Genomic DNA, 27,694 nt, shown 5'->3' with positions numbered 1-27,694 from the left:
GTTACCACAGGGCTTCAGCCAACACCCGTCTTCTCATAGACATCAACAAAAAGGAAAGGAAGGAACACCGGAAAACCATTTCTCCTTGTGAGAGAGCTCTCAGGATTTACTCCCTTCACAACCGTCCTGTGCATCGCACAGCAGTGTGAGCTCTAGTCCTGCTGTGCACGCGTCCCCAGGACACATCTCACACCTGGAAGTTTGAACCTTCTCCCCACTTTCCCCCCAGACCCGCCCCACCCCCATCTCTGGTCTGATCTCTTTTTCTATGAGTTTTTTGTTTTGTTTGTTTGTTTTCAGATTCCACACACAAATGAGATCATGTAGTATTTGTCTTCCTCTGACTTAAGCCTTTAAGGTCCATCCATGTTGTCACAAGTGGTAGGATTTGCTCATTTTTTTTATGGCGGAATAATATTCCTGTGAGTCTGTGCGTGTGCACACACGTGTGTGTGTGTGCTCACGTGTGTGTGTGTGTGTGTGTGTGTGTGTGTGCGCACATCTTATCCATTCCTCCATCGCTGGGCACTCAGGCTGTTTCCATGTCTGGGCTCCCACTGAACATGGGGGTGCAGTGGTCTTTTCGAGCTGGCGTTTTCCTTTCCTCTGGATGCACTCCAGCAGTGGGATTGCTGGGTGAGCTGATCGCTCTATTTTTACTTTTACTGGTTTCCATAGTGGCTGTACCAGGTTTTTTAAAAACCAGATGCTCTTAAGTAAGCTGAGTAAGTTGCCCCCATATCCCTATTTTTCTGAGAGTTTTTATCATGAAAGGGTATTGGGTTTTGTCCAGTGCTTTTTCTGCATCCATTGATGTCATGTTAGATTTCCTTTGTTACATTGCTGTTCTTTACATTGGTTGATTGTTGAGTATGACCCCACCTTGCAGCCCTGAAATTCCCCATCTACCCATAGTTTATAAATATTGTTACATATTGCTGAATTCTATTTGTTAACATTTTGTTAAAGATTTTTGCATCCATATCCATGAGGGTTATTGGTGTGTAATTTTTTTTTTTCTGTCTTTGTCTGGTTTTGGTTTCAGGGTAACACCAACTTCATACAATGAGTGGGTAAACGCTCCCTCCTCTCCTATTTCTGGGGGAAGTATATAAAATTGGGTTAGTTTTCTTCACCGTTCGGTAGACTTCTCCTGTGGGATGCATCTGGCCTGAGGATTTCACTTTGGGGAGTCTTTAAATCACATCCTCTGAATTGTTGCAGGGCCGTTACATTCTCTGTTTCATGTGGGCTCATCGTGGTAGTTTGTGTTTTTTCAGGAAGTGGTCCGTTTTGTCTAAGTTGTCAAGTTTATTTATGTTGTCAGGCAGTTTTAATAAAGAATCCGTTTTTTTTCATGGATCTTGTGGTGTGTGTGGAACTTGTCGGTTTTCACATTTCTAATTTGTGATGACTTCTCTTTTGCAGCCTGAGTAAACAGTCACCTTTGAGCCTAACTTTTTGTGATCATGATTTTATATGTATCTTTCTCTTAAAGAAGATCTCCCACCATCGTATAAGCTGGGTCCGCCCAGCCCACCACAAAGATGTGTTGGGGGCATGTATTGCTTTTGAATGAAACTTGGTTGAGTGGCATGAGTTTGGGGTCTCATCTTGGGTTAGGTCGGGACAAGAACTAGACAAATTTTTAATGCTTTAGTGTGAAACCCCAGGTGGAAAAAAATGACAGGAAATATGTCAGCCATATTATCACTCTTCTTTATACTTTCCTGAACTTCCCAAACACGCATGCTTACTTTTTCAGACAGGAAAAGAAAGAGAAGAACAGAAAGATAGAAAAAGGCCTGATTGGGGTGTTTGGGGTGAAGTGTTAGAAAGGCCTCTCCGGGATCTGGCTCGCCTCCGTGAGCTATGAGCGTTCCCACACTCTGTCCACCACGCTCCAGGAGGACAGCTGATGTGTTCCAAACAGGAAGCTGTTTGCAGATAACAGTGCAGACGCCAGCCTGATTTGCTGGGCAGGGTGACAGCCCAGGCCGCGCTGGCCTTGTGTGGGACTGCGGCCGGCGGCCCTGTAAATAGCAGCCATGCGCTCCCAGGCTCAGTGTCCTTGTGGGTCTCCGAGGGTCAGGACGCCCCTTCGCCTGGTGTCTGCCGCAGGTAAGGGGCTCTCTGCAGGGCGGGGTTAACCATGGGAAGAGGATGAGATTCCAGACGGCAAAAGTGGGGACTGGGCGGAAGGGGCTGGTGGGCACCTATGCTTGGCCCAGGCAAAGGACGCCCATCCCATCAGTCAGCTTCCAGGACTCCGGGTCCAGTCAGTTCAGTGGTCACGGTAAAAGCTCACTGGGGCCGCTTCATGCGGAGTCAGTCCTTTTGGGTTCACACCTTTTGGGTTTGGAATCTCTTGGAGATTCCCAGAGGTGAAGCAGTTTTCTCTAGTTCCCAGCCCAGTGTGAACTGTGGCTGTAGGGCCGGAGCAGGTTCAGGTGGGCTCGTGACGCCTGCGGTGGGGCCACGTGGATAAGAGCAATTGTCTGTGCTCAGAGACCAGCAGCTCTGTTTGGGCTCAGTAACGGGAGTCCCAGATGTGTGGGAGGTGGGTCATCTCGACTCCAAAGTTGGATAAGACACAAGAGTCACGCTGGGCCCTCGACACCAACACCTGGCGTAGAGCTGGCGGCCGTCCTGCTCGGCTGAGGTTGGCTGTGGGTTCTGCATATACAGTTTGAAGCTGTCGCATGTGCCTAGTGATTTGGGGAGCACTTTGCCAGGTGGTAGGCAGAGCACTGTCCACACCCTCACAGCTATTCAATTTATGTGCAATTTTGAAAAAGCTGTATGCCAAATAACAGACGGATAATTTGTGTAAAGCTCGGAAACAATAATCGGGAAAGCCTCCCTTACTTTGTGGTCTTGGTAAAGGATAAGAAAAATGTGTGCCTTTCGGGTGGACGTCTGTCAGTGCTGTAGCCCGGGGAGGCCCATTGTCACTAGGAAGCAAAGTCACAGGGCGGGGGTGGGGTTGGTTTGCCAGGAAAGCCTGAGCTCCCCCAGCTCCCAGGGGTGGCTCTCCCCAGGTATTGACAGTGTCTGTAAAATGTGGGGCCTTACGTAGACATTTACTGAAAAGGCACAGCTGTGTGTTTGGCACATTAAGCCACTTCTCCCCACTGTCTATTCTTATTATGTATTTCTGCTAAGAATTCCAGTTGAACCCCCTTCCTTCACTAAAGAGCTGTCTCCTTTACAGAAGGGGGCCCGAGCCTCCTGGGCTCTAGTGGGGGACGCAGAGCCTTGTGGGCCTGGGGTGGGACAGGGGAGGTGGGGGGCTGTGGGGACAAGCCTCCTGGGCCCTAGTGGGGGCGCAGAGCCTTGTGGGCCTGGGGTGGGACAGGGGAGGTGGGGGGCTGCGGGGACAAGCCTCCTGGGCTCTAGTGGGGGCGCAGAGCCTTGTGGGCCTGGGGGGGACTGGGGAGGTGGGGGGCTGTGGGGACGAGCCTCCTGGGCCCTAGTGGGGGCGCAGAGCCTTGTGGGCCTGGGGGGGACTGGGGAGGTGGGGGGCTGTGGGGACGAGCCTCCTGGGCCCTAGTGGGGGCGCAGAGCCTTGTGGGCCTGGGGGGGACTGGGGAGGTGGGGGGCTGTGGGGGCGAGCCTCCTGGGCCCTAGTGGGGGCGCAGAGCCTTGTGGGCCTGGGGGGGACTGGGGAGGTGGGGGGCTGTGGGGGCGAGCCTCCTGGGCCCTAGTGGGGGCGCAGAGCCTTGTGGGCCTGGGGGGGACTGGGGAGGTGGGGGGCTGTGGGGGCGAGCCTCCTGGCCCCGGCTGGGAGATAAGAATGTTGTTGTTAAGGAGGTTCAGAGGACGCTGTGGCTTCTCCGTTTACAAAAAGAAATTCCTCCTCCAAGAGGCCAGGAAAAAGCCAGAACTGGGGGGAGGGGCTCCTGCCCGGCCTGCCTTCCCTGGGCCCTGCGGGCAGGACCCCTGGAGCTGGACCAGGAGCCTGGACACCCCAAGGCAGGGACGAGTAAAGGCACAGCAGGGTCAGTGAGTGAGTGGAGGGATGAACCAGGAATCCTAGCTGCAGCTTGTTTTGGCTGCTGTCCCTGGTCCCTCCTTTGTTGGGACACGGTGACAGTGATGGGTCTTCCTCAAAGCCTCTCTCTAGCGAGTGAGCAGAACGTCCTCCAGACAACGGCTGTCTTCTGACAATCGCTTCTAGCTGGAGAGCAAACTCCATGTCAGCTCTTGATACCTGAGACATTTAAAACATCGACACCCAGTTCGCATCCAACAAATACTAAGAAGCAAGTGTGCAGTGGCCTGAGCATGGGAGTAGGTGCAGCGAGTGTCATCCCTCCTCCCAGCGCCAGCAGGATTCCAGGCCCCTAGCGAGTGCTCCTAGCGCCTTCCAACCTGGGTACACGCCACCCCCTCCAGGACCAGTCGCTCCCATGTGGGCCCAGAGGAGCAGAGCTCACCGGTCCTGGGTCGAGGGTGTGTGGGTGCTTCCTGTCACTTTCCCTCCTTGTTCTGATGTTAGTTTATGCGAGGTGGGAGTTGGCGCCGGCCGCTCTGGCCTCCCAGACCAGCCACGGTGCGAGGCTGACCACTTAGCGCCCACGGCTCCCTCTCACTCATCTTTAGAAGGAGTAAACCGTAGGCTGCACAGGGTGGCCTTGGGAGGCAAAAGAACATGTGTCCACGTTTCGTGCACAGTAAATACTGGCCCCTTTTCTCTCCACCATACATAAAACGCTACAAAATAGAATAAAATAAAAGCAATTACGGTGTGGTTGAGGAGGGGAGCCTTCGATCTGACGCAGGGAAGCCGACAGCAAGGCAGAAGGGAGAGTGGGCAGTGTCAGCACGCCGGCCTCCCCCATCCCCACGTGCTCGCGTCGTGCTGGGCAGGGTGTCTGACCTGAGAATGGGGACGCACTTCTCCATGCCGGGGAGCTCGCAGGCGCTCTTCTCCCCAGTGCAGTACACGTCCATCTCGTCCCCTGCCCTTTACAGCGTCAGTTCTGTGACTGCACGGGGAAGCAGGCGTCACACAGGGTGTCCCAGATTGCAGAGGCTTTTTATCATTTCATGGAGGGGTTGGCTAAAGCACAGGCAGTTTACGGGGGAGCACGGCACACGCTCAGTTTAGAAACTCTGGGTTCCAGCTTTTCCCTTCGTCTGGGAGCCACTGCGGGTGGTGCGATCACAGCGTGTGATCCCAGTGGTGCTGAGCTGTCACTTAGCACCTGCCGCGGCCCAGGTTCCCGGCAGAGCTGTGGGTACATCACCCACGTTCTCCTGCAGTTGCCTTCTCTTTACGATGAGGACACAGGTGACAAAGGAGACGCATTTGGCCAGGGCACTGGCCCGGTACAGCCAGACGCACATGATCCATCCAAACATGATCCATGCGGACGCTTAAGCCCACGTGGTGGGTCTCTGCGTGCAGCCTGCAAGACGGCCTCACTGCTCCCCGAGTGACACGGGGCCAGCCGTGTCCCATCCCTCCCAGCCTCTGCCCCGTCCCACAGCGATGCCCTCACTGGTCTGATTGGACAGCCTGTGAGTTGGGCCCGCGTGGCTGACCCAGGCAGAACGCTGGGCCTCCATGCTCTGTGACACCAGCTTATGAAATTGCAGCCAAGCAGAAAGAGACCACCTGCTGTTTAAGAACACGTACTGTGTGGTGATGCTCTTCACGCATCGGTGGGAGAGCCATGTCCTGTGGGAGGGACCCGGTGGCACGGCCCAGGGGCTGCAGTGCTTGGCAAGACCTGGCTTGTGAGGCCCGCGGGCCTTCATGTAACTATAAACATGTATTTGTATGTGTGAAACATTCGCTGTGAAGAACTGGAGGAGAACCTGGGTGACACCTCACAGGGCGGTCATCGTCACCGCGGGGCTCTGGGGACCTCTTGGTGGAGTTAAGTCAGCACACAGAGCATGAGCCAGGGAGAGAGGAAGAGGAGAGGGGAGACGAGGGAGCGGGGAGAGGGAGGGCGCAAACAAGGGGACAGCGTCCACGACAGCTGCCGAGTGCGCGTGGCCCCTGGGGGTGGCCAGGAGCCTGGCCGTGGCCTGCACACTGTCACACGCTGTCCCCAGTTTTCGGAATTCCCGTCACTGTTTATTCCTTCCTTCCTCCAGGAACCAGTGTCCTGCCAGCACGCATGATGAGGAGGGATCTGGCCCTCATCGGCCTGGCCTTCCTGTGGCTGGTCCCGTCTGGAGACGCTCAGCAGACGGCGGACGACGCCTGCTCCGTGCAGATCCTCGTTCCGGGTCTCAAAGGTAACCTGTGCCTCCAACAAATCTGCCCCTGCCAAGGCCTCCCAAGGGCTGGGATGCCTGATGTCCACACTCTTTTCAGCCGGGAACCCTGTAACTTGGGAGCCGTTTCTGTGTGTCTGGTCCTCTCCCCAGGACCTGCAGGCACCTGGAGTTTGTTCCAGGCTTTGCGCTCACCATCATGTGACGTGAGAATGCGGCAACCTCATGTGGACCCTTCTGCAGATAGGGACACTGGAGATTCAGGGATTTCGGGAGTTTGCTTCCTGGTCTGTGATTTGCTTCCGGGCAGAGAGCTCTGGAGAGCAGAGGGTGGGGGCCAGCTCAGATCTCCCTTTCGAACGAGTGGTTCTTCACTTAAAAAAAGTCTCAGTTTCTACAAAGCCTGTGCAGGAGATTCCAAACCTTGTAATTCGCAAGCAGGGCCAGCTCCAGAATTTTAGGGGCCCACTGCAAAATGACAAGGTGGGGCACCTGTTTTGGACGTTAGAAGGAATTTCAAGACAGGACAGGGCTCCTCCAGCACGGCAGGCAGGGTGTGTGGGGGCCGGCCAGGCTGGCACATGGTGACTGCCTCCGTCCCCTGCTCGTTCCGGCTGCTGCCAGGACATTGTCCAGGGGGGACAGCTCTATCTGAGAAGGTCCCCTTGGGCCACTTTCATTCTGTTGTGTAAAGACCAAGAAGACAGCCCTGTAGCCTAATCAAGCTGCTGGCTTTTGTGTTCTTAATTCTAATAAACATGCTGACCCTCTTTTAAACATTTTAGTTACATCGGAAGAAACCCAAATGATCTGTGTCACTCGCTCAGAAGTTTGGGTGCCAGGGCGAGTTAGGCCCCTGACTGTGTTGCCTAGTGTGGGCTTCCGGTGGGACCTTCAGTTTTCAATTTGAACACGTGACCGTGGGAGAGCGGGGACGTTCCGCTCTGGCCTCCTGGGGTCCTGAAGGTCCCCTTCCACGCTGGCATCCAGCATCGAACACTGCAAACTGTCTGTGGCCCTGACAGGCTGTGGGGCGTGGGGGTGGGTCCCAGGCTCCGTCATAGCCCTTGTCTGCTCCGTTGGTGGACACGCTGTCTAGACGCTTCTCAGAAGCACTGAATGGGGACCTTTGCAGCCATGTGCCCTCGGTCCCATGGAGGCTGTGTGGCTGTCACTTGTGTGCGTCCCTCTTTCTGAGCTGATGCAGGTAGTGGGAAGACGCGGGCTCTCAGACACAGTGGTCTGCCTGTACTGTGGGCAAGTCCAGGGGTGTGACAGCCACCTTCTTCCCCAGCCTCCGCCTCTCCTCGTCCAAGTGTCAAGCCAGGAAGGGGGCACAGGGTGTTCTGAGCATGAAATGTGGTGGCATTTCCTGCCACACGCTTGCTTGCAGGTTGAGAAGCTTAGTAATTAAATCCCAACAGTCGTTTGTTTTCTGCTCATAAAATCACCCCTGGCTCCTGAGTGGATGGCCCCTGGCTCTGGGACAAATCTCCAATGACCTGGGAGACGCACCAAAGGGGCAGATTTTAGACAGTGGTTTAAATGTTTATTTATTGTTACAGAAAAATGCACTGCATTCTAATGCTAGTACAAAAATTTCACTAATCCTTTCCTAATTCTGTTAAAAATAATACAGATACATAGAAATAGAGGAAAAACCTAGAAGGAAGTATGCTGACATGTTAACATGGTTTTCTCTGAGCATGGAATTGTGGTGTCTAAAAACCTCACGGAAGTAACAGTCCAAATTCTCTGCAGCTTAGCAGTATTTACAATTTAAATGGGAAATTAGGGCAACATCAAAATTCAGATATCTCTGGGTTTTCAAGCACATCCGGAGGGCACTTCTGAGCCAGATGGTTTTTGAAATCGGCGTCGGTGACCGTGACCGCAGTGTCCTGGTGTGCGTCCTGGGTGCCGGGCGGGTCTGCCTGTGTGTGCGGGGGCCTCGCCCAGGGCGCCTCCTGGATCAGCCGTTTCTCAGCACTTACCAACGAGCAGTCGGCAGTGAGGGGCCAGTAATTCCCAGGCCACAGCCGGTCTGTACGCAGCTGCGCGGTGTCACGCTGTCCACCCGTCACATGCTGCCCCAGGCCTGTCCTCCCCAGGTGCACTGTCCTCCCTGGGTGGTGCTGACACTGTGCCCACCGGCTCGGGCTGTGGGCGGGACACATGCGCTGTACATTCTGGGTTCCCGTGGTGGCATGGTTTCCTCGTCTGTCAAGACCAAAGGGACACTTCTGCTAGAGACACTTCTTATTATGACCATTGAAGCCCTTACTCCGGATGTCTTGTTCTTTATATTTGCAGCTTATTGAGGTGTAAGTGACGAATAAAAGTCGTGTAAACTCAAGGTGTACAGGTGATGACAATACGCAGAGATGATGTGAAGCGATAACTGGTCACGTTGATTAGCTCCCTCTCCTCACATTGTCACCTTCTGTGTGTGGGGGAGCGTGGGGTCTCGTCGTGAGCGTAGAATCCCGGGGATGGTGTGGCTCCTTCCCTGTCTGTGCGTGGCTCTGAGCCTTGTTGGCAGCAGGGTGTGAGGAGGGCGAAAACTGGCAGAAAGCAAGTCTGGGGCTTCCAGCCAATAACGGTTCGGGACGAGGCAGGCTTTTGTCCCCTGCAAAGTGAAGACTGGTGTCCAAGGCGCACTGCCTGTGGGTGTGCCCCGGGCCTGTCGCCAGCCGAGGGGCGTGTGCTCCGCGCCGGGTGACTGAAGGCTGCGGCCTCTCTTCTCAGTCTCTCAGATCCCACCCGACCGTGCAGACGTGCTGTGACGCCCACACCATGTGATGCTGGTGACCACGGAGAGATGTGGGAACCGCCGAGCAGAAGTGTGGGGACGTTTCCACCTTCTCTCAGGAAGGCCCTGGGGACAGTGAGGACTTCTCACCACATGTGTGTGGGGCAGGCTTCACCCATCACTCGCAGTGCCAGGGCACACGGCGGCCATGGACTGGCCTGCGTCCCCTCCAGGACGATGGCTTACACTCAGCATGTACTGGCCATGCACAGAATCAGGGAGATGACGGGTCCCCACCTGGGGGGGGGCTGGACCACAGTGAACCAGTGCCATGTGGGGTGTCAGTGTCATGCGGGGTGTCACGTGGGGTCTCTGGTCCCGCTCCCCACATCAGAATGCAGGACATGGTGAGGCCAAAAAGGAACATCCACGGAGCCATAGGTAGGGGAGTCACACCACTATAGTCTCGCTGGCGGCTGGGTTGGAGACAGGAAGCTGGAGTCACACTATCCACAACCTGCCATCCACTTCTCTCTGCCAACCACCTAACCCCTTGCTAACTGCAATCCGCACTTGCTAGCTCAGCCACCATCTTCTTGCTAGCCCCCATTTGCTGCTAGTGCAGCCACGGCAGTTATATTAGTGGCCAATGGCTCACTGGTTACAGCTGACGGCCAACGAGCCACAGCTGATGTCCATCCAATCAGTTGATGGCCATTTACTACCTGAGCCAGCACCTTTCCACGTGAGGCCGAGAGCCTGGAAACTGCACTCCTGGCTCTGACGCCATAGCCAGAATCGTCTGTGAAAGGATTCATGACACTAACGTGTCAGGAACCGCGTCAGTCAGGGGAGATAGAAATACAAACACAGAACAGGGCTGGCTCTTAAGATGAGAGACGCTCCGTTCCTTTGTGAGACAGACATTGAGAGGTGGGACAAAGAGCCATTGCCCAGTTCCGTTACGGCCCCAACGAGGCTGCGGCCTGCAGCCCACGGGAACACAGCTCCCAGGCCGCGCGTACCCTCTGTCCCCAGCCCAGACTGGGCTCTAGATGTTTCCTCAGCACTCTTCGGGCAGCCCGTATGCACTGACTGGTGTTGGTGCTTGAGACAGAACTTAATTACTGTTAGAGGCTGAATTACAACACAAAATCGTTGCATTTGTAGAAAGTAAGAACTCTGATGGGGAAAAACGTCTTTCCTCACTGGCTGAAACACTGTTGCAGGTGGGAAACATGTATATTAGCAAGCCTGCTGCTCAGAAGTTTTGAGAATGCACAGTTACTCTTACAGGTTTTACCAAATTAACTTAAAAGTCGTTAACTGTCCTCCCTTAAAACAAGGTTGATAGCCAGTAACGTGACACGCACCTCTGGGGACTCGGCTGTTCCGAGTGTGATGACACTGCCGGTCTGCGCTTTCCTCGTGCAGGAGGAGCGTGTGGCCCCGGCTTGGTCTCTCCTCTCCTGCACCACTGCTCCTCGAGGCTCCGGAGTCTGCTCGTCCCGCTAGAGGCAGGTGTCACGAAGTCGGGACGTCCTCAGCGGGCTGCCTTAAATAACCGACGTATGTCTTCCTGGTTGGTCAAGAATTACCCCCAGTGCAATCTCGGCAGCAGCTCTCTGCTCATGGACTTTTGTGCGATCTGCAGGGAGGCTAGCAAGTGGGAAATACAGACAACATTTCCTTTCTTTCTCAGAGAGGAGAGAACAGTTTGTTAATATGGCAGCAGATGAGCCAGACCATTGAAATGAGATCCTCCTGGTAGACAAGGCACTTCTCTTTGAGAACTTGATGCAGTAAATCAGCCCCAATCAATACCGGATAAAGGAGAGGACGTGGGAAGGGCTCCTGGGCTTCCTGCCCCTGCATTATGGAATGCATGTGATTTCTGAGTGCAGAGGTTTGTAGAAATACGGCCTGGAGTTATGAGCGGCTGTGGTACATCTCGGTGTCCCCCGCACTAGCAGACTGTGAACATTTCGGAGGCTGCCGTGTATGAACAGAGCTTGGAAATAGCCTCCATTCTTAGGAAGCACAGCCAGCGCTCGTCGCCAAGGACAAAGCCAAGGTCACTAGGAAAGAATGGGCTGGGTCACAATGAGGTGAGAGTGGAGGGGCTGGCACATAACGTAGTCACAACAACCAGCATGGTGTTTTCCTGGATGTTGTTCACTGAACCCTCATCAAAGGAGAGTCACAGGCTGGAGAGTGGACATGCCCAGGGGCTCAGGATGCCCCCCGACTCCGCTCTGGACACCCCCACGGCAGGGGCAGCAGTGAGGAGTTCAGGGTGCTCACGTCTGCGCTGGCGGAAGCACCGTGGGCCCCACGCTGGTTTGGTCTCATGTCAGTGTAGCAGAATCGCTGGGGGGAGCGGTGTTTCAGGGGATTTTCTGATTAGTGGAGAGAGAAAGAAAATGCACGTTTGGGCCTGCTCTTTAGAAAGTCTTCCTGTTCGTAATGATGTGTATTCCTCTCTCCTATTTTCACAAGGTGAGTTTGGGACACGGGGCTGATTGGTGCAGTTCAGGGTCTTTCTGCGCTTCGATGGTAATAGGTAGGTAGTGATTGATCAGCTTGGAGACAGGTGTGGGAGCAGGTGAGCGGGCAGAGGCTCTTACTGCTTTCTCTTCCAGGACGAGGGAGACCAGCGTACGCAGTGCTGGGCCACTGGCAGCCTGGTCATGTCGCTCGTACTCCCCTCAGGGTTTTGGTGGCCCGAGGAGGTGCAGTCCAGACTGCCGTTGGAGCCGGCTTGTCCAAGTCTGGCTTTCCCTCTGTACCGTGGACACGAATGATCCCTGCCTCCTGAGCTGGGCGAGGAAATAAGTGAATGCCCTGTGTAAACTCTAGGAAGTACCTTAATCAGCAAAAGAAAAGCCGGTGGGTACACGGAGTGTTAATTTTCTACAAGTGTTGACAGAACCCCTGCATGGAGACCCAGAGCTGGGCAGGTGGGAACTGTCTTCAAGGAGGTTTCAGCGCAGTGGGGGGATGGGCCTTGGGGGATGGGCCGTGGGGGTGGACCGTGGGGGATGGGCTGTGGGGGATGGGCCGTGGGGGATGGGCCGTGGGGGATGGGCCGTGGGGGATGGGCCGTGGGGGATGGGCCGTGGGGGTGGACCGTGGGGGATGGGCTGTGGGGGATGGGCTGTGGGGGGATGGGCCGTGGGGGATGGGCTGTGGGGGATGGGCCGTGGGGGATGGGCCGTGGGGGATGGGCCGTGGGGGATGGGCCGTCAGGGTAGCCTGCTGTAACGGAGTTTGGTCGTGATACGTGCTTGCCCTGGCCCAGACTGCTGCGGTAACACACGCCTGTTCTCCCGCACCGTGGCCTGGGTCATGTTGCCCTGTGTAGAGCGGTCGGTGGCTTCCCATGGCCTTAAGTATGGGGTCGAGAGCTCTTCTCTCAGCCCTGGTGGGCTCGTGGGCTCGCCAGAACCATTTCCTGAGCCTTGGCATCTCACCTGTGCAGGTGTGGTCCCCTTTGCTCCAAGCATTTCCTTCTACCCTTTGGTGACATCGTATTTGTGCAGCCGGTGACAGCTACAAAGCCATTTCACCAGAGAGGACGTTTCTGCTCTCAGTCTAAATTATAGCTCTTTTGGTGAAGTTACTGTCTCATTTTATTCTTGTATCTCGGGTTGCTAATGAGAATTCTTATGTCAACCTGATTCTCATTTATATGCATGCAGCTTTTAAAAATTCTTTTTCCTCGTGGGTAGCTTAGAGAATTGTGTCTTTATCCTTGATGTTCTGCAGTGTCACTGTCACGGGCCCCATTACTTTCCCCTTGTTTTCCGGTGTGGTGCTCTGTGGGCACCTTGACTCTGTCCTTCGTGCCTTCCCTCAGGACCAGAAATTACAGCTGGGAAGTCTTCACAGCTAGAGAGGCTTCAAAGGTTCGTCTCTCGTTCTGCGTTCCTGTGAGATGGACACTGGAGTTTGTGGGCTTTTTCTTCAACTCTAGATTTGGTAACTTCAAAACCAAACGGACCTTTCCAGTTCTTCATCTCGGTGTTGCCTGTGAAAAAGGTCTTCATCGTAATCTTTTGTTTCACAAATTAGCTTTTGTCATCGGCCATTCTGTTACTCAGCCTAGGGGCTCAGCAGTTTATTTCAAACATCAGTGTCATGGACAAGGTCCCTGGGTGGCTCCTTCTCACCACTGCTGACCTGTGTCTCTCTCGTCTTCGTGAAGACGTTTGGTGTCTCTTCTCGGGTGCGATCCTGGCTGCCCGCTGAGTTCTGTGTCTTCTGCTGTCGCTTGTCTTCCACGGTGCTCTGCCTCTCACACGTCTGCTGATTCTGGACGCTGAGCTCACTCAGGTAGTCGGGGTTTCTTGCTAGACTACAGAGCTTGTCCACATGTGGCTGTTGTAATCATTTCCTTTCTTTGTAAAAGATCAGAAAAGGGAATGACCCAGAGATTCAAGGGCCACGTGTGTGTGCTGAGCGTGTGTCAACCCACAGGTCTCAGCCTACCCTTCTTCAGGTAGCGCAGCGGAGCCATCACGGCTGTGGCATGAGTGTGACAATGACATGCCAGCTCTGTCTTCTACTTTTTGTTGGCACTCACTTTGCTTTTCTTTTTGTTTCTTTAAATTTAAATGGACTGTCCCTTCCTTCAGGCCAGGTTATCAGATTTGGGAATTTCGTTGGGGAACCTGTCCTCTCAGTTGAGTTTCTCACCCAATACATGTACACATGGAAAGTTAGAAGTGCAGTTTACATGGATGTTGACCTTCCTAAGTGGGAAGGTACATGGGCCACACGTCAGCGTCAAACACATGCTTACAGGAAGAACAGGATACCCGCTAAGTGTGTGAGACCGTGTAAAAGTGACGGTGACATGGAAATGGGTGCCAGTCAGCAGAGAAATGAGAGACCCAGTCAGGGAGTCAGGAAGTACCTTCTGGAGAGCCAGATGAGAGTGTGACAGCTGGACAGGTGGGCGGACGGGCAGAGGTGCCGCTGCCCCTCACACGTCACACAGGCAGAGGGGAAGTGGAAGGAGGAGCTGGTTCCAGGTCAAGACTAAATTGAGAAGGAGGAGCTTAAAATTGGGACGTTGTTTATATGTAATTTAGTCCATTAGTGGTTTTAAACGTCTTCTGAGAAGGGCAGTGACATAATTGGGTCTGTGTTTTAAGATCGTTTGGGTGTGGATTAGAGTCAGGGGTCGAGGAAGGGGCTGTGGTGTCTCCCCTCAAGACTCCACACTGTGCTCCTACTACACAGGATGGCTTCTTCCAGTGTCTCCATTGTTTATTCACACCTCTGTCTCCTGCCTGGGACGCCTGAAAGAGGAACCGATGAGCTCGGAGCCCGCCTGCGAGCAGGAACCCCGATAGGAGGGGTGGCGACTGGACTTCCCAGAACTGGGCAGTGCTTGCATGTGCCCCGTGAGGGAGACAGAAACCCAAGATGACCGCCCGCTGGGGTTTTGCAACCTGGGAGGATCAGTGTGTTGATACCAGAACCAGGAGAGTGTACAGAATTTCTGGGGAGAAAACATTAAGCTGCCCCTGAGTGGGAGTGTGTGCTCTGGGGGTGGGGCTCATGTCAAAGGGACGAGGGGACACCGATAGAGAGGCCAGGTTAATTCTTCCCAAGTGTACAAGGCGGACAGGGCAGAGAGAGGCCAGGGGGGTGGCCACGAGACACTTCTCTCTTTGTATGGACATCACGGTGCTGAGGGGCAGCAGTGCAGTGGCTGGGGGTCTCGGGGAGCATGGTGTGTCGGGGGACAGGCTGGGCCTGCCAGAGGGATAAGTGGAGAGAGGAACAAATGCATCCCAGAGGCCAGCAGGGCAAGGAAGTGAAGAGTCCAGAGAGGAAGGGGTGAAATGCCCGGGGGGCGGGGGGGGGCAGCGAGGACCCCCTGGAAGGGGCTGATGGCACAGACGCAGAAGAAGCTTTCTCCTTGCCATCCCCCCACACATCACGCTGCATCAGAGGGAGTCCTAAATGATGTGACTTCTTCCGCAGGGGATGCCGGAGAGAAGGGGGACAAAGGTGCACCAGGACGGCCTGGAAGAGTGGGCCCCACGGGAGAAAAAGGTATGTTCTCAGCCCCTCTGAGCTCGGCACGTGAGGGCACAGTGGGTGCACCGGCTCCTGCAGGCTGTGGGGGGATGAAGAGGCCCCACTGTGGAGCTCTCAGGAGGACGGCTGGCTTGCTGTGGCGCAGGGCGCGGCAGGGCCTCTGTAAACAGTGCTCCCAGGTGCCCGCCTGGCCGCCCGCAGGCTCCGTGAAGGAGCACTTCCTGGGAGCACTTCCTGGGAGATGCGCTGTGGGGTGGGTGTGTGCGTGCAAAGCAGTCTCGTCTGCAGATGGGGATCAGTTTTGAGTGTTCCATGTGTAAGTGCAATTGTGAGGGTGTGCAAACTATGAAGGTGTGCAAAGGAGAGCACACAGATGTGGGTGTGTGGTTACACAGCGCTCTCCCACTTACGGCCCAGGGACCCCAGTCCCTGAGTTTGTCTCCCCTGCTCAGCTCCCGTGCTGTGCGCAGCTCACAGGTGCCAATCAAGCCTGTGACGTCCGTGAGACGGGAACCGCAGATGTCTGCTGAACGCTGTGATGAACAGTAGGACAGGACACACTTGCTTTTACTGCCGTAAATGTTTCTTACCAAGCCATTAAAAGCTGTCTAGAGGATTGCTTTGTCAATGTTTTCACCCTGTTCTATGAGAATATAGACTGTGACTTATCAGCCAACCCCCAACCGATCTCATAACATTGGGGAGGGAGTTAGGCTGTTTCCAGTTTTTAACAATTGTTGTAACAACACACATAAAGTTCATTGAACATATATTTTTAAACCCATGGACTTTTTATTTTTTTTAAATCTTTTTGAGGTGTGATTTAACACCTCCTCATGAAGTGTACAGCGTGGTGAGTTTGACAGCTGTGTGTACCTGTGGGACCTTGTCACATTCGAGACCCAGAGCACTCTATCCCTCCATCAATCACAGGTGCTGACTTTTATTTCTTATTTTCCCCTTTACTCATAAAAATGATTTTTTAAAAATACGAGATATGATCAATCAATATGATGAATGTTTAAGTTAAAAAAAATGTATTCCAGTAAAAGACATATTGCCATTAACCCCCCTCAAAATACTCCCCCTCGCTTTGAATACACTTATCCCATCGTTCCTGCCACTGTCGGAAGCAGTTCTGGAAGTCCTCTTTCATGAGGGTCTTTAGTTGTGCTGTCGTGGCTGCCTCGATGTCCTGAATCATTTTGACTTTGGGGAAGAGCCAGAAGTCGCAGGGTGCCAGGTCCAGTGAGTAAGGTGGATGAGGACACACTGTAATGTTTTTATTTGATAGAAATTGTTGTACCAGAAGCGACGTGTGACACGGAGCCTTTCCGTTGTGATCACAAAATGCGGTGAATGCTGCTGCCGAGTGCCATCCAGTGGAAAGGCAGAATCTTCAATACGGGAAGTGGTGCATTGAACCTTAGTAACAGTGTGTGACAAGTTTCAACTTGTTTGGTGCAATCAGTCAGGTGTGAGCTACGGTTGAGAGAAGGAGTGTTTCAAAGTGTGCCGTAAATCATCCTCCATCATAACAAGGCTCATTGTCGAGACACGCTTTCCTCATCTTCTTTGCCACAGTGTGAATTTATCGCACTGTATCTGACTGCTGTCCTACCCTGGGGATTTACGTTTTCCTGGGGGTTTGCTGCAGCAAACAGTCTTGTATTTGTCACTTTTTAATGTGTGAGTATAGCTTGAAGGTAAATTCCTAGCCAAGTGACCTCCAGATCCAAATGCGCGTGCACTTGACATTTCGGTAGGTAACACCCTCCAAAAGGGCTGAAGCAGTTTGCTGCCTCCGGGCCATGCGTGCCCCCGACACCCTCCGGCCGCGAGGCCACCACGGAGCAGAGTGAATCACCCCACAGTATGGGTTCTCTTGGCAGCTCTCATTATGAAGGAAGCAGTGTCCTTTTTTCAAGTGTTTAGCAATTCTTTGTATTTCTTTTGTGCAATTTTGTCCCTTTTACTGGGTTGTCTTTTTCTGTTTTTTTAAAGCCCTTTTTTTGGGTTTTTCTTGATGCGTAAGATACTTTGTACTTATATTTCCTGGGCGTGTCTCTGAATATTTCCTTAGAGTTGCCAGAAGTGGCATTTGAACTTTAAAGGCTATCAGTGCATCTGCTCCTATGCCAGTCCTCACGCTTCCTGCTCTAACGTGCAGTCTTCCTGTCCTTCTGTTCCCGCGGAAAATATGGGAGACAGTGAGGCAGGAATTCCACAGGGCAAGGCTCCCAGAGCACCTGCGAGACCAGCCGGGGCGTCAGGACACAGGCCGCACCGCTAAGCCAGATGAGGGCGGCTGACCAAGAACACGGAGGGTGGGTGCCACAGCTCCGAGCTCGTTTTCTCATCTGTAAGGGTGGGCAGTGACTTAGCCGCTTCCTAAAGTGCTGGGTTACAGCAAGCTAATAGTTTAAAGGGCTTATTATTACTATACGTCTTATAAAAGTGTAATAGGTACGGCATGTTACTTATTTTGTTATCGAACTAATGACCTTTACACAGTGATGAAATGTGTGTTCTTCTCTTCATAGTGGGAAGTGGACGTCTCCCCTAGTCTAGACGGGCGCTAATTCATTTTCGTGACGCCGTCTCACTGATGTGTTTTCAGAGTAACGATGCTTGAGCTCCGTGTACACATGGCAGTAATGCCTGGTTTCAAGTTGACACAGATGCTTATCTGCTCTCTCAGCTCTGTCATCTCTTACCGTTGACTGTTAGCTCTGCCATCGCTCTCATCATCATCATTCTCTCTTATTCTCACTCTCGAAAAGGCGATGCAAGCACGTGGAGACTACGGAAGCTCTTATCACACCTGCTAAATTGAGAACGGACGTTGCTGGGCACGAAACAGCCTACCCCATTGCATTTTCCTATCATCTAGCACTAAATTGGATGCTGTTAGGTGCCAAGTGCGTGTGGGGTGCAGCCTGGAGCCCCTCACAGCCCTTGGGGGAGACAGGTGTGTGGATACAAGAGGGTGCCTTGACTGAGGTTATTCTCTAGGGTCTACTGAGCAGGAGGCGAGGTGGTTCTCCACACGCCTGTGCTCAGGAGCCAGGGGGTGCACATTAAAATGCAGCCGCAGTTCTGGGGCGGCTGGGATGCGGCCGGCCCACCAGGGAGCACCCAGGGGGACCTGGTCCTGTAGGGTGCCACGGCCTGGACTGCAGGTTCGTCTGGAGGATCTGGACGCCCTCCACCGGGGTGCTCTTCTCACCACAGCCCCCGTGAGATGCCTGCTCTGTCCCCCTGGGGCCTGGCTGATTTGCTGGGTGTTGCGGGTCTTTGCCAGTGAGTGGCCCCCTGCCCAGAACACAAAGGGCTGTAGGAGAAGTGCATGCGAGCTGGTAAAATAACAGAGACAAACTGCAGGGAAGGCAGACGCCTCCTGCTGTCCTTTGTCCTTGGTTGAAATAGGAATACTTTTGCATTTCTAGCCCGCACAGCCGAATGGAAAGAGTACAGAGCTGGCTTCGCTGGCACAACCCGCGAAGTGTGTCATCTCAGCTTTCAGGCTCTGGTCCCCAGACGCGCAGCTAACACAAGGTTAGGGAGGCCACGGGCCTTGCATTCAGGAGCTGGGACCCTCCTGGCACGTGAAGGGGGAGGCTGCCCCAGTCAGTGGTGGGCTTCCTGAGCTCTGTAATGTCGCATTATCCGCTGTTAAAAATCGCTGAGGAAGCTCAATTCCAAGTGCTCTTTCTGCCCCGTCTCCACTTCAAAGGACTGTGTGACATCTTCATTAAAGTTAATAAGAATCACTTGCCACCGAGCGCTCCATTCCTCGTGGTGTCTGGAGGGCAAGTGCATGCTCTGCTGTCTCATTAGTGGATGGGACGGGTTGGGGGTGTCGCCACATTCCCAGCCCTCTGGGGGCCGCCACAGAGGCCCTTGAACGCAAAGGGACAGGATCTCAGGGTGTCGCGTGCATTTCCCATCATTTCGAACAACTGGGGGTGGGGAGCAAGGGTAGGTTTGTCTGTTTTTTGCGAATATCTTCTTGTCATTTGGAGGAGCTAGAAGACCTTGGAAGCAGGGAAAGGCAGCTGAGCTCCAGTTCTTTGTGCTCTCCTCAGAGGACCTCTGGGTTCATAGCCACACTGCTTTTCTGCCCAAATGGTTTCTGAGCCTCGTGGGCAAGAAAAACAAGTTTGTTCCATAAAGGACCTCAGGGCACCGTAAAGCAGGAATGGTGACAATCGGGGAGGCATTTAACGCTCCTCACCTTTATCTTCCCAACACACCCCAAGGACACAGTATTCCCATTAGAAACAACAGCCTACACAAGCTGCACGCCTCAGTGTGTGTGGCTATTACTGTGGAAGGTGAGTGAGCCGAGTGTGCTGTGGGAGGGGTCTGGGTGCAAACCTGGCTCATGCTTCCCAACTTCCCAGCCTGTGTGGAGTGAGGGTCTAGTATCGTACCCTTGTGCACATGATGTGTGTGTGCTTTTGTGTGTGTGTAGTGTACGCACGTGTGCATATGGTGTGCATGTGTGTATGTATGTGTGTATAGTGTGTGTATATATGCATGTGTGTATATGTGTGTATAGTGTGTGTATATGTGTGTATTGTATGTATATGTACACATATATGTATTGTGTGTATATGTGTGTATAGTGTGTGTTTGTATGTACATGTATGGTGTGTGTATATACCATGTTTCCCTGAAAATAAGACCTAGCCAGACGGACCATCAGCTCTAATGCATCTTTTGGAGCAAAAATTAATATAAGACCTGGTCTTATTTTATTATAAGACCGGGTCTATAATATAATATAATATAATATAATATAATATAATATAATATAATATAATATAATAGACCGGGTCTTATATTAATTTTTGCTGTAGAAGATGCATTAGAGCTGATGGTCCAGCTAGATCTTATTTTCGGGGAAACACGGTATGTATGTGTGTGTATAGTGTGTGTATATGTATATGTGTGTATAGTGTGTGTATACGTGTATTGTGTGTGTACTGTGTGCATGTATATGTATGTGTTGTGTGTATTGTGTATGTGTGTGTACTGTGTGTATATTTATGTGTATGTGTATACAGTGTGTGTATATGTGGGTATTATGTGTATATGGTGTGTGTATGTATGTGTGTGCATTGCCCCACCAGCATGCCCACTGCAGGGACTCAGCCAACAAGCCGCTGTTCTCATTCCATCCACCGGAGCTGGGCCATTTGCTGTGGGAGCTGTGTCCCCCAGGCGCACTGTCCCCAGCACCCACCCTTCCCTATAGGGGCCTTCCTGTGAGGCCATTGGGGCATGTTGGGGACCAAGTCCTGAGACATCGAGGGCCCGGAGCAGTGCCATGTGGAGGGGGCCTGGTCTAGAGCAGGTGGGCTGAGCAGGGCCCGGTGACGTGGGGGTGCCTGGCAGCCCCCCAGGTCCTCACTGGCCGGGGCCAGGGCCTGGCTGGCGCAGGTGAGCCCAGGCGCCTGGGGGCTGCCTGCCTCTGGGTTCTCAGGCACCCGACTGCTACCTTCCAGGCTGCGGGAGGCCTTCATACCTTACGGCCTGGCTCCTGGAAAGGCAGCTCTCGGTGGTGGCTGGGTCTGTGGGAACTGCCCCACAGCCAGGGCTGGGTTTGGACGTGGAGGCAGACCAGAGCCTGCCTACTGTGAGCCCAGTGACCGTGGCGTGAGCACCACTCTGATGCCACTTGAGAGATGAGAAGCTGACACAGAGGAGCGTACTTGTCCGAGGTAGTGGTAGGACCAGGACCGGGTCTCGTCTGCCTCACTGCACAGCTCTGGGTCACTCGCTCGCCGTGTGTCCAGCAGTGAGTCACTTCACCTCTCTGAGGGCCAGATGGAAAGTGTACCTGTCAGCCTGGGCTTCCGTAACAAGCAGCACACACTCTGTCACGGTTCTGGGGGCTGGAAGTCAGAGATCAGCGTGTTTTCAGGCTGGTTCCCCCCGAGGCCCCTCTCCTCGTGTTGCAGACTCTGCTTTCTCCCTGTTCCTTCACATGGAGTGTGTCGGGTTTTAGTGATGAGTTTCGGATGGACCGAGTTCAGCCCGCTGCAGGAGGTGATGGGCGCTCAGCTCGGGGGGTGCGTGTCACCCCTTTGGAGGAACAAGGACGGAAAGAGCATGTCCCAAGGCAAAGGCAGCCAGGCTGGGGAGGGGTTCTTAGCCAGGGGAGGGGGCATTGGACAGACAAATGCTTTCACATGTTTGGAGGGCTGTCTTGTAGGTTAAATGGCTTTGCCGTGATCTGGTGTGGGAGACGGGATGCTGGGGGCATGGAGCGGCAACGTTCAGGTCCCTTTAAGCCGGTGAAGGACAAGCCCCTATGACCGCAGCTGTCTCTAGCCGGGCTGCACAGGGTAAGGTGAGACCAGGGGAGGGGCTGTGTCAGGCCTGCGACCCGCCAGCCCCCTTCGTCCTTCAGGAACGCCACTTCAGCAAATCCTAAGGCAGAATTTAGCATTTCCCCATTATCCTTTTCTGGTTCAGGGTCACCAATAGTGTGGGCGCATTGATTGATTGATTGGTTGACTGACTGATTAACTGGAAACGTTTGTTCTCTTTCCCTCTCACTGCTTTGACATTTTGCTGTTAGAAAATTAATCAGGTTGAAATAGGGTCATGACTGACACAGAAAGAACTGTGTATTCCACCAACTGCTTTGTCAGGAAAGGGCCATTCAGGTGATTGAACCAGGGCCGGGCCACCCCAGGGGCTGTGGAGAGCACAGACCCCAGGCACCCTGGCTGAGTCAGGGCTGAGAATGAGACAGAGGAGAGATGAGGGACTCGGGGCCTTGCTGGGGTGTCTTAGGCTCAGGGTCTCCACTTCCTTCCCTCCAGAGACCTCCCCAGCTTCCCCAGGACCCGTTGTTTCTAGAACAATGGTGTTCCAAGTGGGTCTAACGTTGCAGTCACACATAGACACATCCATAGGAAGTTATAACTGTTGGAGTATGAAATAACTGTTGGAGTCTTTCCCCGGTTTTCTCCAGGTACTTGCTGCTTATTTGTTGGGTGGGTTTGTGGTCTGTGGCCACCTCAGTAGATGGGCAAGAGTGGCTGCCAAGGGTGTAAGAGCTCTTTGTGGGGGACAGCAGTGTTGGGGAGATCATCTGCATGGACTCGATTGTCTGTCAGTGGGTGAGGGCGGTTGTTCTCCATCTCAGTCCCGTGAGCTTACGTGTGAGAACCCTTCCGGTGCCATAGTGTTGTGAGTGGGACAGGTCAGGGGCAGGAGGGCGAGGGAACTGGTCACATCACCAGGCGTGTGATGACGCATTCCGGGAGACTTGTGCCCCCTCCTGCTCTTCCCTCACCTGCAGCTTCATATTTGAAGAATACAGATCGGGGGGCACACCTTTAAATGCAGCGAGAGAAGCCTGATGGCACGTCCCAGAGTGGGCACAGGTGGCCAAGGTCCCGAGGAGCTTGCTCGGTTTGGTCAGGGGCAGGAGTAAGGCCGGGGGACCATCCTGCTGGGGTGGGGGAGACCACCCCCTTCTCTTACACACGCAATGAAGGATGACCTTGGGTGTGTCCAGGACTTAGTGGTGCGCCAGCTGGCCTCCTACATTCTGTAGTTTGTGTGACTTTTAGGGGAAGTGTGCGTCGTTAGGTGACTCTATCAACAGAGGCCTTCCGGTGTCATCACATACGTCACCTTGAGGCGAGGAACAGCTATGATGCCTTGGTGTGTGTGCACGTGTACCTGTGTGCATGTGCGTGCATGTGCGTGCATGTGTACCTGTGTGCATGTATGTGTGCACGTGTACCTGTGTGCATGTACGTGTGCACGTGTACCTGTGTGCATGTACGTGTGCACGTGTACCTGTGTGCATGTGCGTGCACGTGTGCACGTGTACCTGTGTGCATGTATGTGTGCATGTGTACCCGTGTGCATGTACGTGTGCACGTGTGCGCACCTGTGTGCATGTGTGTGCGTGTCCCTGTTGCATGTGTGCGTATGTGCACGTGGTGTGTGTGATGTGAGCGGCAGGGATATGGCATTACCTGTACATCACCTGACTTTGATCTTGTTTTCTACAGGAGACATGGGGGACAAAGGACAGAAGGGCAGTGTGGGCCGCCATGGAAAAATCGGTCCCATTGGTTCTAAAGGTATTTCCGATGCACTCGCGCCTCGCGTTCCCTCCCAGGCTCGTGCCCGGGCACTGAGAATGACTGACCAGTCTTACCTGGTGGCCCTGCTTATTTTTGTGTGCTTTTTATGTGACAAATTCTGTGCCACTGTTTGTGTTCTGGGAGTGGTCAGAGTCAGCTGCTGGCCTGGCCAATCGTTGGCTTCCCGTCCTTCAGGATTCACGTGCCCCAGTCAGTCAGGATCAGGGGCTGGTGGGCCGGGCAGACCTACCACCTCCTTAACCAGTTTAATTGACAACTGGGGCCCATTTGAGGAGCAGAGGGGCCGTATTCGGGAACACCATGTATCCACCTCCAGCTATGGTTTTGTGGCCTCGCGGCACCCCTGGGGTGGTTCTTGGTGACAGCCATGGCAAGACAGCAGCAGCTCCAGTGACGACACGCCGGCTGTTCCCGGGTTGTGTCTGCCTCACAGCCTGGTCTGACCCGCACAGCCCTGGAGTGGAGGGCAGGTCGGGCAGGGACTGAGGCGCAGGGCAGTTCAGGGTTAGCAGAAAACCACACATCTCCTCCCGCCATCGTGACTCAATCAGCAAGTGTTTTCTGAGCCCCTGGTTTAGCCCTCGCCTGTGCTGGGCTCCAGAGGGCACAGTGGGGTGCAAGAGGCAAGAGCCCCCAGTCCCTGAGCTCAGTGAGTGAGTGACCCCAGGGAGGGCTCCTGACACGTCCTGTCCTGGCAGCTGGAAAGGAGACAGTGGCTGGGAGGGCCTGTGGGGTAGGGTCGGGGTGCAAAGCTGCTGGTCATCCACTGGAGGCCAAAGTGAGACGGGCTGTCTGCCCAGTGCTGGCGCTGGTTCTCGTGCCTCATCAGCCTGCCTGGGGGTTGAGCGGTGAGTGGGTTTGGGTGGTTTGCTCTGGTCTGTGGTCACAGACCTGCCCCAGCCCAGCAGGCCCCTGGCAGGAAGGGCCCTTGGCCGGGAGTGAGGCAGAGAGTGTGGCCGGCTGGACTCAGCGGCTGCCCCCCCCCCCACCTGACACGTCCGTGGGAAGCGCCTGCCCCGGACGGCTGACTCATTACAGGGCACAGAGATTTCATGGAGTGGTGAGGAATACATGCTCTAAAAAACTGGAAAACTGGTGAAATATCTGTAACATAAACGTTGCCATTTAAACCCTTCTAAAGTGTAATTCAGTGGCCTTGAGTACGTTTGCAGTGCTGTGCAGCCATCACCACTATTTCCAAAACCTTTCCACTACCCCGAGGGGACACTGTGTGTCAGGAAGCAATAACGCGCCATCTCTCCTCTCCCGCTCCTGGCGACCTCTGCCCCGCTTTCTGTCGCTATGAATTGGCCTCCTGTAGACATTTCCCATGAATGCAGTCAGACCAGGTCTGTCCTTAGGCGTGTGACTTACTCCACTTAGAGTAGTGTCTTCAAGGTCCCTCCGTGTGAAGTGTGTCCGAACCTCCTTCCTTCTGGAGGCTGACGGATCTTCCAGTGCGCACATGAGCCACGGGTCAGCTGTCCACGCCGCTGCTGACCGACACCCGGTTGTGTCCACTGGCTCTGTGAGCAGTGCCGCAGATGTTGGCGCACAGTGGGGATGTGCTCTGGATGGAGCTCAGTGCCCCCCAAGGGACAGCTCGCCCAAATAGCATCGTGGGCTGGGCTGGGCTGACTCGATGAGCTTCACCCTGGGGTTCCCATCCAGGTCCTTGTCAAGCTGACTTTCAGTCATTTCCACGTCCTGACACTGATCACAGAACACAAAGGAGGTGCCCGGATGGAGATGCCAGGCGTGTCCCTGCCCGGCCAGCGGAACACGCGTCTGCAGATGGAGGAGTCGTGGTCCCTTGGCTGTCCCTCTAGCGGAGACGCCTGTGCTTCAGGAATATTCATGGGACGCTACGGAAGCACTCACCGCCTAACTGTACAGCAGCCAGAAAGTTTCATGGCCATGATTTTGTTCAACAAACTTGTTTTATAAGTTGAGGGAAATGGAGGGGCCGAGAGGCTAGTGGCCTGTCCCCTAACAGTAGGCTGGAGCCAGGGCTGCTGGGGCTGAGCCCTTCTGTGACACCACACGGGCTCTGGGGGAGGGGGAGGGAAGGACTCTGACCTCAGCATGACTGTGAGAACCTTTTACCCCACTTGGGTTAGAAAAATTCTGCGGCCCACTCAGCTCTCAGATCACGTCTGAAGTTTCCTGCCATGGTGAGGGTCATGGAGAGAACTGGCACCAGGTTTAGTTGCTCCTTTCTCATGGTGTTGAGGACTCTTGGCATGACATCTGCAAAATGTTTTGTGACGCATGCGCATCTTCCAGAGTTGGCTTAAAGAAGGATTGTCCGGTCCTCTCTGAGCTCCCCTGAAATGTACATGTGCCTGTCACACACACAGAACTGAACAATTAATTATAGAACAAAAATCCCTGTGGGTCTTGACACGTGTGACCTCATGAAACACGTCCCATCTCGGCTTGGTGACTTTTACTTTGCTTTTCTTTTTCAGGTGAAAAAGGAGATTCTGGTGACATAGGACCCCCTGGCCCTAATGGAGAACCTGGTATGGCCTAAAGGGTCTGAGGATTTTTAAAATATGTATTAAAATTGCGCTTTTGAGAACAGTATAACTCATGAGATAAAACTGCTTGGGCTGGGACCTGGGAGCCCCTAAAACTGCCCTGTCCTCACCTTGTCTTCAGGCTGCTCTCATATTCCGTTTCCTCCTTCGGGCTGCACTCGGCTTGCTCGCGCCATGTGCCCACAGCCCGGACACACTGTCCTAAAGCACGCTGGCCTCACGCTTAGCTCTGGGTGCCGCAGGGTCTCCCCCTTCCTCTGAGAAAAGCACGCTGTACTTTCCGGAGATTTCCCTCACTCAGGTCGTCCTTGCAGCCACACCCCACGACCCTCCTCTGCTGTACACCCAGCAAACCACACCTGCACCCTCGCCCTGGGGTGGAGTGCGCTCTGCACTGGAGGTGTCGGTTGTCACAGGCACGTCAGCTCAGCAGTGGCACCCCTCCCACTGAGTCACTCCAACAGGGACCTGGGGTCTCCTCTGACTCCTTCTGTTCACCTCCGTGTCCAAACAGTTACTGAGCCCCGTTGGCTGTGCCGGCACCGTTTTCCTCAGACGCGTTGTCTTCTCTGCAGCACCTCTGTTTGCACCCTGGGCCAGCGCCGCAGTGCTGTCTGTTTCCATCACAGGCCTCTGCTGTCCTCTCCTTCCACTCTTCCTTCCCATGCCAACCAGAGCAATGTTTGCAAACGTCAGTTTGATCCTGGCGCTCCCCTGCTAAAGCCCTTCCACTGCTTCTGCTGGCCTTCGGGATAGAGTGCGAGACCTCCGACCTAGCCGAAGGCCTGCGAGCTCTGACGACATTCGTGTACCAGGGAGGGTGCTTGCTGCCCTCTGAGCCCAGCCCCGTGGTGAGCTCTGCGATGTAACACACCTGGTCTCTGCAGGCGTCCCGTGCGAGTGCAGCCAGCTGCGGAAAGCCATCGGGGAGATGGATAACCAGGTCACCCAGCTGACCACCGAGTTAAAATTCATAAAAAATGGTATGTTCCTTTCGGTGCTCTCCCTGTCCCGTGCCCGCCTGCGTCCGCGTCTGTCCTGCTTGTGGAGCGCACCGAGTGTGTTTACAGAAATGCAAGTGCTCACTTTCCAGCACTGCCCTCCCCCGCAGCTGTTGCCGGCGTGCGTGAGACGGAGAGTAAGATCTACCTGCTGGTGAAGGAGGAGAAGAGGTACGTGGACGCCCAGCTGTCCTGCCAGGGCCGCGGCGGCTCGCTCAGCATGCCCAAGGACGAGGCCACCAACAGCCTGATGGCCGCCTACATCTCCCAGGCGGGCTTGGCCCGTGTCTTCATTGGGATCAACGACCTGGAGCGCGAGGGCACCTTTGTCTACTCGGACCGCTCCCCCATGCAGACCTTCCACAAGTGGCGCAGCGGCGAGCCCAACAACGCGTACGAGGATGAGGACTGTGTGGAGATGGAGGCCTCGGGGGGCTGGAACGACGTGGCCTGCCACCTCACCATGCACTTCATGTGCGAGTTTGACAAGGAGCACGTGTGATGCGGGCCGGCCCCCGGGCCAGGGCCTCCCCACCTGCAGCCAAGGCCGTCTTCTCTGAACCTTGGGAAGGGGTGTATGCGTAGGAGGAAGCGTTTCTGGGGCATCCTTTCTGAAGAAGTAGTTTTATTACTCGTATTATAGCCAAAGTGTTCATGATGTCACAATTACGCAGAACTGCTCTTGCCTGTTTCCAAACTATAAAGCGAAATCCTTCGTAGGACACCAGTTAAGCGCGACAGCAGTAGTGTGGTCTTATGTTACTGTCCTTCTTTTAACTTCTATAGGAAAAGAACCCACTCGTGACAACACTGACCAGTGTTTCTGGTGTTTATATTAAAATACACATTCCTTCTCACTATTAGCCAAATAGGAATAATTTTGCTTTGCCGCAAACACAGATTTCAGGAAAAACAAAAATAAACACGCCAACTGACAGCTTCGCGTGTGGTTTTATTCTCCTAATTTTT

At 54.1% G+C, this 27,694-nt stretch overlaps 1 protein-coding gene across 2 annotated transcripts; it reads left to right on the top strand.

Moving 5' to 3' along the window:
- Window positions 1-1,763: 1,763 nt before the first annotated feature.
- Window positions 1,764-27,661, top strand: COLEC11 (collectin subfamily member 11). 2 transcript variants are annotated; one of them, XM_081069281.1, is made up of 7 exons: window positions 1,764-2,121; window positions 6,112-6,255; window positions 14,984-15,055; window positions 23,086-23,157; window positions 25,653-25,706; window positions 26,612-26,707; window positions 26,836-27,661. In XM_081069281.1, exons 1-7 carry the CDS (start codon window positions 2,049-2,051, stop codon window positions 27,225-27,227), a joined length of 903 nt encoding a protein of 300 aa, XP_080925407.1. In that variant the 5' UTR covers window positions 1,764-2,048; the 3' UTR covers window positions 27,228-27,661. The 2 variants fall into 2 exon arrangements, with proteins under 2 accessions (XP_080925407.1, XP_080925406.1); XM_081069280.1 differs by having other exon boundaries at window positions 2,000-2,121; window positions 26,818-27,661.
- Window positions 27,662-27,694: the final 33 nt, after the last annotated feature.

This window comes from Rhinolophus hipposideros (genome assembly GCF_964194185.1).
Source record: "Rhinolophus hipposideros genome assembly, chromosome: 12".
In the NCBI taxonomy this organism is placed as follows: domain Eukaryota; kingdom Metazoa; phylum Chordata; class Mammalia; order Chiroptera; family Rhinolophidae; genus Rhinolophus; species Rhinolophus hipposideros.
The sequence above is the reverse complement of the archived record's forward strand: the minus strand, read 5'-3'. Positions and strand labels throughout refer to the sequence as shown.

Excerpts from the sequence above, each read along its gene's own strand:
- COLEC11 (XM_081069280.1), top strand. The coding sequence starts at position 2,049 with ATGCGCTCCCAGGCTCAGTGTCCTTGTGGGTCTCCGAGGGTCAGGACG. Across the intron at positions 6,256-14,983 it reads CCTCGTTCCGGGTCTCAAAG|GGGATGCCGGAGAGAAGGGG; the intron begins GTAACCTGTGCC and ends CTTCTTCCGCAG. Across the intron at positions 26,708-26,817 it reads GTTAAAATTCATAAAAAATG|CACTGCCCTCCCCCGCAGCT; the intron begins GTATGTTCCTTT and ends CTCACTTTCCAG.